The sequence below is a fragment of the Podarcis cretensis genome (genome assembly GCF_951804945.1).
Source record: "Podarcis cretensis genome assembly, chromosome: 1".
Classification (NCBI taxonomy): domain Eukaryota; kingdom Metazoa; phylum Chordata; class Lepidosauria; order Squamata; family Lacertidae; genus Podarcis; species Podarcis cretensis.
In genome coordinates this window covers 110,534,198-110,554,245 of record NC_137170.1, presented here as the reverse complement: position 1 = coordinate 110,554,245, position 20,048 = coordinate 110,534,198, and the positions used below count along the sequence as shown (strand labels likewise).

General features: G+C 41.9%; 1 protein-coding gene across 8 annotated transcripts in view; it reads left to right on the top strand.

Moving 5' to 3' along the window:
* KCNH7 (potassium voltage-gated channel subfamily H member 7) overlaps nt 1-20,048 on the top strand; it is a 264,571-nt gene that overhangs the window by 198,190 nt on the left and 46,333 nt on the right. For all 8 annotated transcript variants that reach the window (XM_079976250.1, XM_079976249.1, XM_079976248.1 and 5 more), the window contains one exon: nt 12,567-12,992. In XM_079976250.1, the coding sequence (XP_079832376.1) occupies nt 12,567-12,992 (426 nt within the window). The remainder of the gene's footprint in view (nt 1-12,566; nt 12,993-20,048) is intronic.

Below are 20,048 nucleotides of genomic sequence, written 5' to 3'. Positions count from 1 at the left end.
GATCACTGTGGAACTACAAAACTGGGTTGTGTGACCAGCCCTTAAGGAATTGCTCTTTAATTACTGAGAAAGCTTAAGGTTTAATCTGTATTTTCCAGTTATGCCTGTAATCATCCTAGTGATGTAAGCTTAATGCCACTTCATTACTATGTTGTCCCTGTGATTTGTTCAGTTACAGTGTCTCTCTTGTCACCTGTCTCTCTCTTTCTCTCTTCCTGTTCCTGATGAGAAAGGAACATACACACACCACGTGGAAAATGTTGCTCTTCTACGTTAATTTTTAATACCTTCCTCCAGTTAAGATTTCAGCTTTTATTGGGGTTACATAGTTACAAAACTTTTTTTTTTAATAATTGCAACACAGGTCCTAATTATGGTAATGATTTAAGTGTGCTTAATTACACTATCATTTCCAAAGTGTAATTATGCAACAAAGATGTGGAAAAACAGCTGTGTTGGAAGGGAGGGAGGAGGAAATGTGAGGGGGGGATGTACGCTTTGCGGAGATGGGCCCAGCAGCAGAGATCAATGGGCTGATTCTTCCATGTCTCGCACCTGTGAAATCATAAAGTGGGTACAAAATGCTAACAAATCACAATGGTGTGCAGGTGTGCAGAGATGAAAGCCTAAGCCACGGACAAGAGATTGGAGAATGGGCTTTAAAGCCTGGATGTTTTCAAAAATTACAAACGTGGCATCTTTCTCTTGAAAGGGGATCAGTGGCCTTTTTAATGGTGCTTTCTTCCTTATGGGAAGCAGCGTTAAGGCAGGAGGCCTAATCCTGTAAAAGACACTCCGTTGTTTATGCAGCTGGAGTTAAATCAGCCTGCCATGCAGGTCTGCCCTGTGGTCTTTAGAAAGCAAGATGGTTTTATACTGCACCTGTTGCATCACGCAGGCCACCAGACATTTTCTGGGTGAAAACAGGGACACTCCGCATTCTAAGGATCATCACCTTAGCATGTGTAGCTATGTAAGTGCCTGTGCCTGTACACACACGCTCTCTCACACACATGTTGTCAAAAGCTCTCCTTTGCCTTCATATTCTGTGTAAGTAATCCAGGAGCCTAACCCATGTTTTTGTCAATTGTGTGTAAGAGATCTCCGGTAGGCCCATATTCCCCCACTCCCGTTGGACTTGTTCACATGTCATCTTGAACACAGGTACAAGTTATCTCTCTGTACCTGCCTGAGGGCATCGGAAGGAGGGAATATTACAATAATAGAGGATTTCCCCCCTCTCTTTTAGCAGTGTGTAAAACCTTCCTACTTGTCTTCAGAAGCGCCATTTCAGTTTTCAGGGTCAGTTAGGCCAAATCAGGAAAATAAATTCTATTAGGCAAGCATTTGGCTGCTTTAACTGAAGAACTGATTCATGAATGAACTTGTGCTAATTGAAAACATCTAACCAACAGGTTTCCATTAGAAGTTCTGGAAGACAGGTAGTTAATGAACGATCAGAGAGTTTAAAAGAATCGATTTAGGAAAGATTAGCATGCACATGATGTTAAACTCAAAAGAAGCAAATTTAAGAGGAAAGCAGTTTTTATCATGAAAATATTGTTGTGTATGAATAGAATCCTGGAGATCCAATTGGATCTCCAGGGGACCATTTTTGTTTGGATTTCACGTCTACTGGGCATTGCTTAGCCTAAAGTGGGTCAGATTTAAGGAGCTTCCAGGCTCACTGTTTATTGAGCATTGATGCCATTAAGTTTGCACAAAACATGCACCAATGTTGCTCAACATTGCCTACTTATTGAGCATTTATCCTGATATGCTGACACAGAGGTTACATAACCTTGCAAGATAGTGGTTGTTATCCCTCACTTTCAACTGTGATTTTCCAGTCAGTTTTCTTATCAGACTGACACTAGATAATTACACTAGGAAGTGCAGGATAGCAACCAAATTTTGCACAACTAAACAGCCCACCTATAGTGCCCCTACTTTATAGAGTTCCTGTATGTGCAATAGTAGATAATTTATGTTTTCCGTTGTTTTCTTAAAGGATGACTCCAGGGGAGAAACCAGGAGGAACGTTACTATTTATTGCAAGTCAAAGAACATAATGTTAAGAGGCAGCATACAAAAGCCAAAAATAAACGAATATTGAGGACAATGTTTCCAATGCTTTAAATGCTGCCAATTGTAACATCTGCTGATGGTTTTCTCATAGGTAGACTCTTACTGTTTTTAGATGGTTTTCAGTAATTGTGCTTCTATCTCTATAGTGTATTGTTCTTTTATTCACGCTGTGGGCACATCGGTGGAGCAGCAGGACAGAAGTGAATAATGAAATTTTGGTTTCATTCGCATAGGCATGATCATACCTGATGTCTCATTCCCTAAAGACTCTCATTCTCCATTGAAATGCATCCTAATGATAATTGATTGTATGGAATTTCTATCTGGTGATTGCTTTGCGAGGGCTCATGCATACATACATGCAGAGAGGACGGTCTGCTCCATGCTAACTAAGAGACACCTTCAGTAGTGTGATGGCATGATGACTCACATCAATTATGAACACAAAATTTGGTTTTCTTGAGAGATAATTTGATCTTTTTTTTCGGAGGGGGTTTTGCCTATCTGGCTCCTTGCTGGCAAGTCTCTCCCCATGCCTCCTGCAATAGACAGAAGTGGGTTTTTTGAGAAATTTTCCACAGACATACATGAAATGTTGTTGCTTTCAGTAGTTCATCCAGTGTGTGGCTACTGGGCATTTGAAGAAGAAGAAGAAGAGTTTGGATTTGATATCCCGCTTTATCACTACCCTAAGGAGTCTCAAAGCGGCTAACATTCTCCTTTCCCTTCCTCCCCCACAACAAACACTCTGTGAGGTGAGTGGGGCTGAGAGACTTCAGAGAAGTGTGACTAGCCCAAGGTCACCCAGCAGCTGCATGTGGAGGAGTGGAGACGCAAACCCGGTTCACCAGATTACGAGTCTGCCGCTCTTAACCACTACACCACACCGGCTCTCTTTGAAACTCAAGTGCAGCAAAAGAATGTTCTGAAGGAGTTCCTCCCACAGAACATTCTCTTTGGCTTGCTCTATGAACCTCTCCCATAAAACCAGGCATCTCTTAAGAGGCAACATGTTCTTCTCCAAATATGGCATTTACTGTTTTCTACGCATAAAGACAATTTTATAGTATGCTTAAAAGCTTTAGTATAAATCATTAATCATGAGTTACTAGGCTTCTTGGTGATGTTGAATGTGTAATAGAGACACAGGAAGCTTTATGTGTCAGCAAAATGCAGTTTGGCACCAAGGGAACCTTTTCTACGATTGCAATTGTAATTGACAGGGCTTTTTTTCCAGCTGGAACTTGCCGGAACTCAGTTGGGCACCATTGCCATTCTAAGAGAAGAGGTAGGTGTTCATGGTGAGTTCAGGCACCTCTTTTTCCAGAAAAACAGTACTGCTAATAGGGACCATGGTGGACACAAAGAGCTAAAACACACACATGCCATGGTTCTTATGCCATCTCTTTAGTTTAAATAACCACAGCCACACAATACCAAACTCCATGAGAAGCTTCGCATCTACTTGGCCATGAGATATTTCCCCTGTCTGCTTTGCTAACTCGGTTCCACTAAGGCTGCCTACACACTGCATTTTTTGAAGTACATTCAAATTACATTTTCCCCCTCTAAGAATTATGGACACTGTGGTTTGTTAAGGGTTGCTGGGATTTGTAACTCTGTAAGAGGTAAGCTACAGGGCCCAGAATTCTTTGAGGGAAGGAAAGCATTTTGAATATATTTTACATTCAGTGTGAACACAGCTTAGCTTGATGCAAACCCCTTTACATAACAGTGGTGAAGCGAACATTTGCCAACTAGGCAAAGTCCCACCCTGCTCTGAAGTCCGTTTTTATTATTATTATTAAGCATTGTACATTTAGTTTTATGCATTGTCCTTCTCCAGCAGTGGGGCACAGTGTTAGATATGATTTGGAAAGATCTGTAGCATTCTAGCATTTTACAAGCTGGATCTGTCTCCAGCCCATGCTTTGTGCAGGATTTATGGGGGGTAAGAAGGGTTTATGAGAATTTTAGTGGTGTTATACCCAACTCCCCATTACTAAGTTTTCTTTGGCTTCAGTGGAGCAAAGCTCAGTTTGCCCTGCTTCAGCTAAACTCTTTGGCAGGAAGAGATTCAGGATCTTAGGTTCAAAAAATGGCCACTTTATTCATTTCCAGGCAGGTTTAGATATTAGCAAATTATGTATTGAAACCAATACACGGGAGGGGAGCATCAGGCTTATGTTCAAATTGCCCTTCTGCCCGGGGAGCTGGCCGGACTTTCCATACTGAAGATTGGATTGCCTTAACGGGTGAGAGCAGACAGGACTTGAGAAGCCAAAATCTGTTAGAAAACATTTATTTTAAAAACAACGGCAACAGAAAGTCAGTGAATGGATTGCAACTTGTAAAATAATGATATAAACAAAACCGTATGTGTAGATAACGATTATAGGGAAAACAGAAAAAGGGGGAAAAGAACAGAATATGGAAGGCAACTCAACTTAAAAACTTAAAGAAACAATATGCAACATAACTTTTCAAATCATAATTATAGTATGCAAAACTAATTATATATTTAACTCTTAAACAACTCTGCTTTATTTGCCCACTAAAACTTCCACCAGTCCAAACTAGTTAAAAAACTTTACCGTGATTCGGCTATGTAGTAACTTATCCTAAATATCTGGAAAGGTGGAAAGAAAGAAGGTAATAGCTACCTATTTGATTTGAATCAACCCATGGATTTGAATCAACCCATTTCTGTGGGTTTAGAGAAGAGCTCTGAACCAAGGGGTAGGATCCACAGAAATCAAGGTGATGTGGAAAGGGTTGGGAAAATAACTTTGTATACAGAGCAGCAGCAACTTGCGAATGAAACTACATTATGCTTTATCAGAACAGCAATTCTTTAAATCCTTCTTACTTAATTGCTTGTTGGGTGAATAGTGTATGCTTCTTAATAAGGGTGTTGAAACTATGGAGGCAATCAATAAGGGCATATTCCTTTGCAGTTCATAGCTCTTGGTTAGTAAAGCACATGCTAAAAAGACCCCATTTGTTTAATTCAATATGAATATTGTAAAAATACATACACATGCACACAAATGTTTGGTAGTGGTAGGTAGTGGGAAACAACATAATTGAGATGAACCATTCATTCAGTTTGGGATTGTATGGCTCCTCAGAAGGTTAAACATTTCTAGACTGTCCCTTTGGGGTTTCCTGGTTACTACAGAGCTTTTTAGCCCAAGATCACAGAGCTTCTCCACACTTGCCCTTCTAGGACTTCGTAGTGCTTTCAGTCAAGTCCCTTTGAGGCTTTCCTGGAAAAGTCTCAAAAAATGCCACTCTTCTCCTACTCCCCCCCCCCAAAAAAAAACCCCAAAAAAGTTCTGCCTTTTCAAAAGGGCAGCTTTGGGTGCCAAAATCGAAAGTGGTGCATGTTCATTTCCAGCTGATTAAGTCCAAAGGTGATACAGCTGTCATCACAGCCATCCAAAAGCATCTCTAATTATAGTCTCTCGCTCATTAAACTGTAGCATTTCAGAGACCTAAAAAAGTCAGAGCGCACCTCACAATGGCAATTCGGAACAGCACGTTGCATGTTATTGGTCTCTGGGATGCGATGTTTTGCCATTCCTGAGTGCTCTGATTTGAAACCGTTTGCCCTGTCCAATTATATTAAACCCTAAATTCATTCTCTTTAGAAATGTTTAACTCTAATTGGGAGTTTGAGAGCATTAGCTGGTCAATAATCAGAGTCTTTTCTTCTGCAGACTTGTCCCCCCCCCCCTTATGGGTTGTAGTAGCTAATTAAATCCAGCACTGAGGTTGTAATAAATTGTATGGGTATTAGTTCATGCCATGTACTTTCTGAGCCCAAAGGAATTTAATATGAGTATGATAATATTGATTTACTGTTTAGTGGCAGCAAAAAAAATAAATGCTAATGTGAGACTTCTCCGAACTTCTTCTTGCATTCAGATAACAAGGTCCGCATTAAGTTTGATTGAGATTCCTGCAGATATAATTGCAGAGGGGCTTCTCTCTATAGTAAACTGGGATTCAATCCTAAATTGGGATGAAAGGCGAAAGAGAGAGAGGGAGAGGGAGAGAGAGAGAGATACTTGGAGAAGCCAGGGATCAAACCTGGGTCTTTTCCCATGCAAGTAGATGCAGATCTAGCTATCATCTAGCATCTATCTATCTATCTATCTATCTATCATCATTTATCTAATCTATCATAATATCATTATTCCACCTTTCTTGCAATGAGCTAATGGTGACATTCATGGTTCTATTCCATTTAATCTTCACAGCAAACCCGTGAGGTAGGTTAGGCTGAGGGGCAGTGTCTAGCCCAAGATGACCCAGCAAACTTCATGGCCGAGCAGGAACTTGAACCCTGGTCTCCCAATTGAAACAACTCACATTTTCCAAGGTTTAGTCCTTCACAGTCAATCCTTGGTTCGGAATCATATGGAGTAGGGCGTGAACCTGCAATAAAACAATGTTTTATGGATGGATACAGCTGCGTTTTATGCAATCACAGGAGCACTTCTGGAAACTGAATGAATTATTGCGGAAATCAGATTCAGCAGATCAGATTCGCACGCTGCCATTTTCTGTCTAATCACAAACCTGAGGGAGGAAGCTTGCACAAGTGAAGTTTCTAATGTGTGACATTTTACTGTATTTTTAATCTTTGTTGGGAGATGCCCGGAGTGGCTGGGGAAACCCAGCCAGATGGGCAGGGTATAAATTATTATTATTATTATTATTATTAAACGGCCTCAACTTTGCAGCATTTTAACTGCCCTATTGGGAGTCCCTAAAATGTGACATTTTGGGAAGCCACTGTTCCATTAATTCATAACCCAGATGGTTGTTCCTTTAAATGGCTAACATATAATAAAGTGAACTTGAGGCTTACTTTTCAGCCTCTTACATATCTCAGTGCATTTTTATTTTCACTCTGAGTGTCAGTTTCAATAGCTGGGTGGGTCAGCAATATGCAGTGCCAGTGCTTTTTTGTGGGGGGTACGCAGGGGTACGCATACCCCTACCTAAACATTTTGTGAATCTAAGTTTGGCCTCATTGAGGGGCAGTATTTCAATATGAGTAGGAAAATGAGAGTACCCATAAAGAATTTTTTTTTGGGGGGGGGAAGCACTGTGCAGTGCAATCCTATACATGTCTACTCAGAGGTATTTCCCACTGAGACAAATTAGACTTACTTCCAGATAAATGTGTGTATAAGATTGCAGCCTCAATTTATTAAATACAGTGCATATTACTTTAAAGAATATTGGGGTACTCTCAGTCCAACTAAAACCAAGACGTGTTGGGTATTTTGCAGGTGACATTAACCTGATTTTGGAACAGATTGATTCTTTTAAGACAAATAAGGCATATGTGTCAAATTTTGCTACATAAAAATACTTAGTGGGGGGATGGCTGTTGCTAAAACCCTATTGGCCATGAGTTGCCTTTCCGGTGCAAATTCAAATGTCTTTGATGCTGTGAGAGAATTTGCATTCAGTTTGTATATGGTAAAGATCAAGATTATTTTTCCTGCTATTCTCTAAAATGCAATGCAGCTTTGTTTGGTTCCTCGTGTCATCAAGAATGAAATGGCGATTGTCATCCAGGGTAACGTTTGGCTTAGTTTTCACTCAGGCACCTGCATTTGTTATGAATTTAGGAGCTAAATTCAGATTTGGAGCTTTTCTTTAGGGGATACAGGCTAGTACAGGTTTTTCAGTCTTTTTTAAAAAAACACAAGAAAATGGAAGAAATTGGCTTAGCTGGATACAGCCTGATGACTTCAATGGAGACAAAGCAGAGAGGAATTGTGACTCCTGTTGATTCAGATGGGAGGAGAATCCTATGGTGCAAAAGAAATCAGGCAAACTAATGAAAATGACAGCATTAAAATCAAACTGCCTTTTCAACCTCAGAGAACATAAGTGTTATTTGAAGCAGTTGTGGTGGCATTTAGCTTTAGATTTTAAACCCAATCGAAATGGCAATATTTCTTTTCTATGAAAAAGCCCTAAGAAACTACCAGCATTTTTAAAAATATATATTCATTTTATCTGTACTACAATATGTGCAGACTGCTGGTGATGACAATGCCTAGTCATTGTGGCTGCTTTTTTTTCTTATATCACAATAGTGGTTGCAGCTCAAAAACAACAAAGGGCCAATGTCAGCTTGAATGAAAGGTGGCTATTGCTGTGGTTCAGCTCCCATCTTCCTTGAACATTGGCCATGCTGGCTGGGGTTTTCAGAGCTGGAGTCCAACAATGTATGGAGCACCATCAGTCAGCCTCTCCTGCCTTAAAGACTACAAAATGTATTATGACATCAGCTTTAATGGACAAAAGCCCACTTCATCAGCTGCATAAGAGGATGCTTTCAACCATCCTAGACTTAATCTGTCTATACTGTACTTTATTCCAGAAAAAAAGTTGATTCACAGGGTTTTATTGTCTTTTCTATATGAATATTTAAAGTGTAATCCTATTCATCCATTCATCCTATTCAGTTCTCAGCAGTAAGCCCTATTAAAATCAATTGGGCTTACTTTTAGGTAAATGTGTGTAGGGAAAAAGGAGAGAAGAAAAAAGGTGGTCAACCCACCACATCCAATGCCCTGCCAGACTCAGGCCAGCAAGACAGAAGTAGACACTACTCATCCTTTCCCATTTTTGTCCCTTTGACCAGTTCCCTCTTGTTGGGAATCTCTGAACACAACCTTTTCAGCTGATAAGGAAAAGGCCATGGAAGTTTTCGTTAATTAAATTTATATACCTGCAGGTCTCGGGGTGGTTACAACATAAAGGCACAATATAAAAACAGAAAATACATAATAAAAACAAAAACAACCCAATAACCCCCTCTTCCCCAACACATTTTAAAAGTGCATTGAATATCAATCTGCCAAAGGCCTTGTTAAAGAGGAACGTTTTTGCCTGGTGCCTAAAGGTGTATAATGAAGGCACCAGGTGAACGTCTCTGGGGAGAGCATTCCACAAACGGGGAGCCAGTGCAGAAAAAGGTCCCTTCTTGTGTTGCCACCCTGCGGACCTCTTGTGGAGGAGGCATACAAAAACGGGCGTCAGAAGGTGATTTCTGGGTCCAGGTAGGTTCATATGGAAAGAGGCGGTCCTTGAGGTATTGCAGCCCTGAGCTGTTTCTGTGGTAAAGGAGGGAAGAGGCATCCAATGTCTGCTTTCCCTCTTCAGGGTCATACCTGTGTCTCTGCCCTCGGAGAGGGTGCTTCAGGGCTCGTGGGCACTCTCCACAGGACCATCGGATTACAGGACTAGTCTCAGAACTGCTGCTGAAATATAAGGGATCCTGTGTTACAAAGCAGTGGGCCATTCCTTGGCTTTGCCAACATATCATTTGATGTATCACAGTATTTTAATATTCTTTTGGAAGCCACCCAGAGTGGCTGGGGAAACCCAGCCAGATGGGCGGGGTATAAATAATAAATTATTATATTATTATTATTATTATTATTATTTCTTCACCTGTATATGATTAGGCTTCACTCTGTCCTTCTTTGGAGCTGTTCCACGTGCCCCATGCAAACACGAAAACATCACATCCACATCAGTTCCTGCATGTTTTTAGCATCGATGCTGCAGGTAGCGATGGCATGGGAAGAACTGCGGCAACAAGCACCTGGCAGTGCCAGAAAGAAAAATAGTTGTGTGGCTGCTAATTAGGTGTGCACAATGCTGCGCTCATTGGCTTTCTCTGCGTGCCACTACAGGGTTCCCCAAAGTGTGCATTTGGAGAAGCGTTTAGAAAAGCATCTTCATCTGCTCATAATCCAGGAAGGTTCATGCGACAGCATCAGAGGTGGCTGTGCAACCTGGTTGTTAGATCTTCTTCCTCAAAATTCACTACAGAATGCAACTCTGGCCGCTGCTGGCCAACTCAGAAATACAGGAGGGGTTGTGAAAGATGTTTCAGGGTTTCTCTCCATGGGCACAAACTCCATCATCTTGTCAGTCTCCTGAATCACTTTTCTAAATAGCTGAACAGGATTTTTGAAACTTGACACCGTTCTGTGCCTGTCGTTGAATCCATGAATGAATAGGTTCCTGTTGATGACTACGACAGGGGGCCTCTAATTCAGTGGCAGAAGCCATAAGCAAAGAAATGCTTCCAGCCCCTATACAATACAATACACATCTTTATTACCGTCATAGGCCAGCCTAAAAGGGTGGGATACAGTCATTTAAAACCTGAAAAGCTAAAAGGTATTAAAACAGAAGGTGAATATAAAAGTCTATAAGAATTTAAAAGAAGCTAAAAGAAGGGGAGGAGCATTGGGCAGGTGTGGAAGAGCATAAAATGTTGCTATATAAAAGACTTAAACTACTAATTTACAGAGCACTCTGATATGCTCCTTAAATCTAGTTTGTGGCACAGGTCATCCACCGACAAATTTGAGCACTGCTGTGCAGAATCTAGCAACACTGTATGTTGTAGCAGGATTGGTATCTGAGAGCAGCAGGGAGGTATAGAATGCCCTGTGCGCCCTGAGTACCCAAATTATTTGAAGCCAAGCCAATAGCACAACTTCTCTATGGTGCCCAGTTGGGTTCCTTTTCCAGTTTTGCACCACTAGAGCTTCCAACCCCTAGTGAGCTAGTTTCTGCCACACTTGCCAATCCTATGAGGCCTCATTGGCTTCAGTGGCACAAATGACTATGTGTGCAGATCAAGAAAGAGAAGCTACATGACTGGGCAATGAACTGGGTTGGGTTTATTACAAAGAAAGGAATATTCAGCTCCCTGAACTTGCTTTGTTATGTTCATCCATAGGAGTGGGGTGTGAGTCCCTGGATTAGTTGTTGGTAAGTTTAGTAGCAGCGAGGACAACAGATCAGAAGTGAACGGTTCCTGGAGAGAGGGAAGAGCCTAAATACTCACTTCTCTTTGAGCTTTCAGACAGTGGTACATATGGGAAAGGAGTGGCTCCAGGTGCAGCAAAAAGGCTGAGATTCAGCTTTTTATATGAACCAGTGTAGCCAGCCTCCATCAGTTAAGTGCAAAGGAATAAATAATAGATTTATCCCGGCACCCTTGCCCATGTTGCTTAATGGCTGCTTAGAAGCAATTTATAATCTCTGTAGAACGTAATCATTCCCTACTGTGCTGTTCAGAAGAAAAGTGTGGTTATTAACCCATGGTGTCCTCCCAGTTTTTCACAGTATGCACTTTTGTTCAACCAATGATGCTGTCTACGTGATTAAGGAGAGGGTGTGAGGTTTGTGTGTTTTTAAGTTAAATTAAAGGAGGTTCACTTTGTTTAAAAGGAGCCCAAGTTCTGTTTGCTAAAGCACTTTAATCTGAAATCTTAATCTACAGGTATATATCTACATCTATCTAGAGCTAAATCTGTATCTATCTCTCGATAGATAGATATGAGTTATTGAGACCAAAGCAAAATGGAAGACTGTGCCATACAGCCCTACTCAAAACCTGTTGTATTTCCTATTGAATAACTCTCTCTAGCCTTTCCATATTTTTCAAGTTTATACCTTATGTACATATATGTTGAAATGTATATACAGTGGTACCTCTGGTTACATGCACTTCAGGTTACCTACGCTTCAGGTTACAGACTCTGCTAACCCAGAAATAGTGCTTCAGGTTAAGAACAGAAATCGGGCTCCGGCGGCACGGCAGCAGCAGGAGGCCCCATTAGCTAAAGTGGTGCTTCAGATTAAGAACAGTTTCAGGTTAAGTACAGACCTCCGGAATGAATTAAGTACTTAATCCGAGGTACCACTGTATATATCAAATCCACACAGACTGTGTTCCAGTGCTCCATACTTCAAATTTCCATTGCTGGCTGTGTGTCCCATGAACCTTAACAAGCATGAAATGTTTTCTGCAGAAGTGGGAGAGAACCCTGCTCTCAAATGCAGAGCTTCTTCATGGTTTGGCAAACATAATGTGCCATTTAAGGTGCTTGATAATAAATCTCTCTCTCACGCGCACACACACACACATGTATGTATGTATGTATGTATGTATCTTCCAGCACATAGTTTTTCTTTCTAGTATAGGATCTTAATCCAGTGAATCACACATGCACATACTTATCACATAATGAATCTTTACAATATCTAGGTTTGGGAATACATGAAAACTTCCAATAAATCAAAATATCCCATGGGAAAGGAGACTGAATCCAAGCTGGTTCAGGGGGTTTCCCATTCACCAATCTGGAAGGTACCAAGAAAACAGTTCATAGATTGAGAAATGTTTTTGCAGGATAAAAACATGGGGATCTGGGGTTGTATCTCTTCACTGCATGAACAGAGATCCACTCGCACAATGGAACTTCGAATCCTGGCTTTAAAAAACAATGTCATTTGGATATATGCTTTCTATTCTAGATAACTTATCCTTTATACAGTGGGCCCCTCGTTTACCCCCTTTATGCTTTAAACAGTTTACCCTTACACAGTGTGTTTCCTTTTTCTTTCTGTCTCCCTAGGTTCTATCCTTGGGAGCAGATGTTCTGCCAGAATATAAACTCCAAACGCCTCGCATCAACAAGTTTACTATATTGCACTACAGTCCTTTCAAAGCAGTCTGGGACTGGCTGATTTTACTGCTGGTGATCTACACGGCCATTTTCACCCCTTACTCTGCAGCCTTCCTCCTCAACGACAGCGAAGAACAGAAGAGGCGGGTGTGTGGCTATTCATGCAACCCACTAAGCATGGTAGACTTAATAGTGGATATCATGTTTATCATTGACATTGTCATAAACTTCCGAACAACATATGTGAACCAGAATGAAGAAGTGGTAAGTGACCCAGCAAGAATAGCAATCCACTACTTCAAAGGCTGGTTCCTAATTGACATGGTTGCTGCAATACCTTTTGACCTGCTGATATTTGGATCTGGCTCTGATGAGGTAAGCTCACTATAACTAGCATCTATCTATTAAGAGTTTACGTGATCGCCTGCTTTGTGCATACATCATGTTTTCTGACAGTTAAAAGCTGGATATATTTTATATCTGCTTTGAGATAGCTGAAATAAGACTACAGGTGTGAGATGGAGGATGGGGGAATAAACCTCATTTGTCCATTAAGTTAACTGGGTGACCTTGGGCCGGTTACTGTCTCTCAGCCTAACTCACTGGGCCTGTCACACTTTCTCAGCCTAACCAACGTCACAGAATTATTGCAAAAATAAAAGGGGATATAACACGTTTATGTTTGTCACCCTGATCTCAGAGGAAGGGTGAGTTGAAAGTGTGATAAATAAATAAACTATATCAGCTCACACATATCCATGCCTATAATTCTTGAAGAATTGCATGTTATAATGCTCTGGCCACATTAAATAGGTAGTGAGAGATCTTTGGTGATGGCCTGGATTTCACCTTTTATTGCTGCTTTTTATTTCTTGTGCTCTTGACCTTAATATTTCTGTGACAATCCCTTTATACCAAGAATAGTAGCACATGTAAAATGTCCATGGTGCAATATCTTTCGCTAATGATCATTCTCAGTCATGGAGATGTCTTTTAAAAAGAAATAGATTTTCCCATTATCTCAAGGCCTATCCAGTAACAAGACCCCTGCTAACAACGCTGTCAACCATCCTTTTTTATGAAATGGCATCATTTTCAAAAGCATCACTAGGCATGCTCCTCCAAGGCTTAGAAATTCTTGGCTTCCAGCTGGGAGATAATAATCAAAAGGTTGCATGTCATAATGCATACCAGTTCTGCTTGTGTGTTACTTAGTTCAGCTAGGTAAACTGATCCAAATAATATATGTCATTGTGATGACCTTAATTTAGCCTCACTTAAAAGCAATGGGTTTGGTAGCACCATTTGGGCATCGCAGCCTGAAGATTTGTTAAAATAGAATGCTTATGGCAAAGTTGTTACTGAACATCTCCAAGCAATATTGTTATTTCCTTACATATGTGAAATATCTTAAAGACAAAAGTCAAAAGGGGTGCCACCGTGGAGAAGGCCCTCCCTATGGTCACTGTAAGATGGTCTGTGGCACAACCCAAAGGACCTTATTAGCAAATCTTGGTGACCAGGCAAGTCAGTTTGGAAGGAGACACTTCCTCAAGTAACCTGGCCCCAAGCTGTCTTGAGATTTATTAGTTAATGGTAAAACTATAAACCTAGTCTGGTTGCAAATTTGCAGGGTGTGTGTGCTCAAATGCCTCGTGGGCACCAAGGGAAGACATCAAGGGCACCATTGTGCTCACGGGCACCATGTTGGTGACCCCTTTTGCAGGGTTAGCTCTGCAGGGGAAGATGAATCACAACATTGAGATAGCTGGCATAGAAGGAAGACTGGCCATCATTGTGGCTTTTTTCACTGACAACTCCCTGATCAGCTTCCAGGGGACCCCAAAGTGTTTCTCAGGAGATAGTATGAAAACCACTTAAAAAAAGAGTAACTTTCTTCTGCATGTTTACAAAAATGTAGAACAGTAAAGAAAGAGAATAAATGAGAATAAATTATGTGGAAGAAGCAAAACTGCCTGGGTGGGAGCAAAAGTCTGACAGTCAGGTTAAAAAGAAAGTTTTTTCAATATCAGAAAGAAAACAGTTTTGGTCCATGTTTGTTTTGTTAATTAGAATGCATTCATCCAAACAGCTGAATACCTATGGAAAACCTCCCTAAGTGCAGCTCCACAATCAGACAGACTAATGCATCATAATACATTCGCTAGTCTCCTTCATCAGGCCCTAGCATATACCTGCCCTTCAGCTAAAGAGCCACTAATCATAAATCAATTTAGCACCAGGGTTCTGGAAATGGAAGGCTGAAATACTATTAGCATTACTGAAGGATTCAGTAATCAAAACTGAGAAACAGATATCCTTGGGGAGCTGCTGTAGCTCTGAACAGGCTCCTCTATGCCTTCCTTATTACCCAGATGAATGCCAGAGCAGGGCTTCTGTCAGTCAATCATTCCCAATACTCAGATGCATCAGAATTCCCTGCCCTCAGAAGGAGACACACCAAGGAGAGTGACCCTGCTGGATCAGCCCAGGTCCAACATCCTCTTCTCACAGTGGCCAGCTAGATGCCTCAAGAAGCTCACAAGCTGGACCTAAGTGCACTAGCCCTGTCCCTATTTGTGATCCCTGCTCAACCACCAAAGGGTGGCTTTGTTAGTGTTCCCCCATGGTTCAGATGCACAGCTACCAAAAGTAATGCATCTTGTATTGCGGGCCCAACCTTGTGGCGCTCCCTCCTCACTGAGAATAGACAGAACCCATCCCTTCTGAACTGCAGGTGCTCGACAAAGACTTTTCTAACCTCAACAGCCCCACCGCCACCCCCATGATACACCACTGGCAGTGGTTACAATAAACATAGGATGGGACAAAAACCACTGCCTCTTTACATCCATATGCATAACACACATATCTCTGTCCTCCAGCATTGCCGCCTGAGGCAGCCCCCTCACACTACCTAAGGGAGAGCTGGCCCTGGGTATCTGCAAGCTGTGTGTGCATGAGGTCTAATTGGAAAAAGCCTATGCAGATACAACTTTTATATGTGAAGACTCTGTTCAGAGAAAGCTTTGGATGAATGCCGAGAAGTCAGAAATGGGGACTGTAGACATTTGTATTCTCTTCTCCCAGTCTGACATGCATAAACAAAATAGTGTTCACGGAATGTTGCACAGGTCTCTCTTCTGTATTGCAAATACAGTGGTACCTTGGTTTACAAACTTAATCCATTCCAGAAGTCCATTCTTAAACCGAAACCGTTCTTAAACCGAGGTGTGCTTTCCCTAATGAGGCCTCCCGCTGCCGGTGCCCTTCCACTGTTCAGATTCCGTTCTTGGACCTAGGTAAAGTTCACAAACTGGGACACTACTTCCGGTTTTGTAGAGTTTGTAAACCAAATCGTTCTCAAACCAGACTGTTCTTAAACTGAGGTACCACTGTACTTATAACCCACTCTTCAGTCCAGAGACTTTCAGAACAGTTTTCATAAGAAGCTCTTTTACTTCATCAGATCCTTGATCCATAAAACTACTGGCAGTGGTTTTCCAGGGTTTTTGACATTCCCAGTTCAATCAGGAACATTGCAGATGTAGAACAGATGATCTGCCACTGATCTGCAGTTTAAAATTTAAAGGCACAAAATGTTTTTGCATAGCCTCATTTGTACTGTTGACACAACATTAATAAAATAGATTGAACTCTTTAAAAAAAAAAAAGTTGGAAAGAGTTTATGGTAAAGCGCCCGACAAATAAAATATTCTCTGTCCAGCACCGAAGATCCCCATCAGTGTCAGCATCAGACAAGATTCCCATGAGGAAGCTTTCCATTACTAGGACACAATAGAAGACCCTTTCCCTGGTCAACTCTATCTTACTTCAGAAAATGAGAAAACTCGAGTAAGGGTCTCCAGGGTTGACCTTAAAACTCTAGAAGATAGAAAGAGAGGTGTGGAGGCAGACATAGACTAGTAATACTGAAATAAGAATTCCGAGAACCTAATTGTGATCAAGTGCTTGATAAAGGAAGGGACGCAGGTGGCGCTGTGGGTTAAAGCCTCAGCGCCTAGGACTTGCCGATTGAAAGGTCGGCGGTTCGAATCCCTGCGGCGGGGTGCGCTCCCGCTGCTCGGTCCCAGCGCCTGCCAACCTAGCAGTTCGAAAGCACCTCCGGGTGCAAGTAGATAAATAGGGACCGCTTACCAGCGGGAAGGTAAACGGCGTTTCCGTGTGCGGCTCTGGCTCGCCAGAGCAGCAATGTCACGCTGGCCACGTGACCCGGAAGTGTCTCCGGACAGCGCTGGCCCCTGGCCTCTTAAGTGAGATGGGCGCACACCCCCAGAGTCTGTCAAGACTGGCCCGTACGGGCAGGGGTACCTTTACCTTTACCTTTACCTGCTTGATAAAGGTGGGTCTATTTTGAGCTGAATCAAGTGTGATGCTTTGATCACTATAATCTAATGATGGATTTGGAGCACTTCAAAACATGCCTCACTCATGAAGGATAAGTTTTATCCCGACAAGTTGAGCACATGACAAAGATTTCAAAGTGATAAGAGGATTTTTCAGCACTAGAATAAGACCAACAGTTCCTGAAATGGAATTACTTGGTATAGACATACTTTGCTTTGAATGTCATTTTCCTTTGCTAATCCTAAAGATGGCAAAGAATGAGAAATTGATATTTAGTTATGTAGCAGAATATTTTTATTTCCAAAGTAAATAAATGTCTCTATTTTCTGGAAGAAAATTAGAAGTCAAAATTTGATTTAACTGGGACCGAGGACAACTTTATTAAGCACTGAAGAATATTAAAAGGGAGCTTAACTTGGGCTGGTAATACAACCTCTATGGGCAAATAGGACACCATCATGAGTCTCTCTCTCATTCTTATAAAGGCAATCCCAGCCTGGCTTAAGAGCATGGAGAGGAACTGTGCATTTCCTATTACCCAAACACTTTTATTCCATACTAAATAGCCCAACCCTACTTTTCACCTCTTACTGACAAAAACCCAGGTTGAGGGATCCTAACTAGTCACAAGAGGACTAGAGTTCTTTTGTAACACAGCCTACTGCAATATCTCGAGAGACTACAGGGGGTGGGTGTTGGGTCACACCCATAAACACATTAAAATATTATGGGTGCAAAAGGGCCCTAAACACTCCCCAAGAACTCCTGCGTGTGAGGGGGACCTTGGGCCATGAAACAACTTTAAGGTCTTTGGCCACGTCTGCTCTATATGTGACCAAAAGTACGCTTTAAAAAATTATCATTGAAATTAATGTAAATGTTAATACTTCATGCACAGTATCTTAGTAGTGCTTATAACCATCCTAGAAGGTGGCTGTGCTGTATTTGGGCACAGTGAATCAACACAGTTAATTCAACAGTCAAGCTTCAATAGGCAACCTGGTGGTCTAGTGTTATTCCTACACTGTGTGTAGTGGAACTGCCTAGGCCAAAGATGTAGAACCTGCTGGACTATGTTGTTTTTGTTATTTACTTATACCCCACCCATCTGGTTGGGCCTCCCCAGCCACTCTGGGTGGCTCCCAACAGAATATTAAAAACATGACTACAACAAAGACTACAAAGAGAAGGGAGTTGGAATCCAACAGTATCTGGCAGGGCACAGCCTCCGTATCACTGGCCCCAATCCCATGGTCCCCTGCTGATGTTTTGAACTACAGCTCCAATCACCTATGGTCATTGGGCATGCTGGCTGGGCTGAGGGCAGCCAAAGTCCAAAACACTCGGAGGGCATTATATTAGAGAAGGCTAGCCTAGACCACCTAGTGAGTTTGTTGCAAATACAAGATTTGACCTAATTCACAGCTGACATGCTTATTGATTAAACTACAACTTTCCCCCTCACAAGCAAACCCGTGAGAGGGCCTATGAGGAACCGGTCCCAGCTTTTAGGAGATATCCACTGGGATATCTCTAGGTTTATGCTGCAGGGATAGATAGGAACTCTTTCCACGCGCTGAGTTTGTCTTCTTTTGGCTGAAGGGTCAGCCTTTTCATTCCACCCTCCTTTGTAGGGTAACACTATTTGTTCACCTTTTTTTAACTTCTCCTTGTCAAAATTATCTTGGTGCTTTACTCTGTGAATGGCAGATCTCCTATAGTCATGCATGTTGCCTTGGTGGGGGGTGGGGGGAGGCCTAGAATAAATATGGCAGTGTTCATAGCTAGACCACACTTTTCAAATACACCCACAGCGGATGTCGATGGCTGTGCCAGATTCTTAATGCGTTGGCACTGCCATTATGTAGTAATGACACAGTTAGCTGCTATTACTGAGCTATCACATTGTGCTGTTGCAGGAAGGAAGTTGAAAATTTAGCATAAATAGAATATGTTGTTTTCAACAAACATGGCCCGTGGAATACTTCTCTCTCTCCCACTCCCCCTTATTGCAAGGCTAAGATTATTGAGTTCTAAATTCAGCAACGCATAAAATATATAAAGGTTTATTCAAACTTTTAACATGGTACTTAGTGGAGACTAGTAGGCTGATTTCTCCCACTAGAACCTTAAATGTTTTCGGTTGTTAAACATCATGTATTATGCATGCTTTCTGGAAATAAAAAGAGGTGGTGGTGGTGATGGGGGAGAATATATGCAAACTTTGCATCATTATTGACTTTCTCCATTAATATTACACATCCCGCCTAAGTAGATTTGAAGGGCAGAGGGAGCTCCTGCGGTCACTATTTATAGTGTTGCATAATGTTCAACATCATAGGGTTAATAATGGATAAGGCTCTGTGACTGACGACAGTAGAATGTTTTAGAGCCAAATTAGAAAGTGGTGCAGATATGTAATTTGAATCCTATAAGGTTGCCATATTTCAAAAAGTGAAAAGTTATTAACCTTTCTTTTTGGGGGCAAAATTGTTGAGCTTTAGTTTTAGGAAATTTGCCAAAAAATCAACACCTCCGACATGGGTTGCCATATGCCTGAGTTTCCCAGGACATTTTTCGTGATTTTTGAAAATTCCACCTGGACACTATATTCGACGTCTGGGGAATTCTGAATGTATGGCAACCCATGTAAATCATTGGATAGACTCACAGAAAAACACAGGAGGGATGCTGGGCTCACCTCTACTTATTTCCCAGGGGGCAGACTCAAGCGAGGCCCATTGGCCACTTGGGCCTACCCCCTGGGGAATGCCTGGACCCACCTGCCATAGACCAAGCTGCAGGCAGCCAGCTGCCAGATCTAGGACCAGGCCTGTGGCGAAGCCACAATGCCAGCTGACAGTTTAAGGTAGGCAGATTTACTCCCTGGTCAGCTTGAACTGCACAAGAACTGCCCAGCTGGATCTGGTCTACCACTGAGTTCCAAACACTGGTCAGACAGTGGTGTGAGCATTCATATAACACCCCCCCCCCCGTTGAATCCAATGAAGCTTAAGAGTGCTTCAGCACCTTTGATGGGGAGGGCTGTTGTTCAGTGATAGG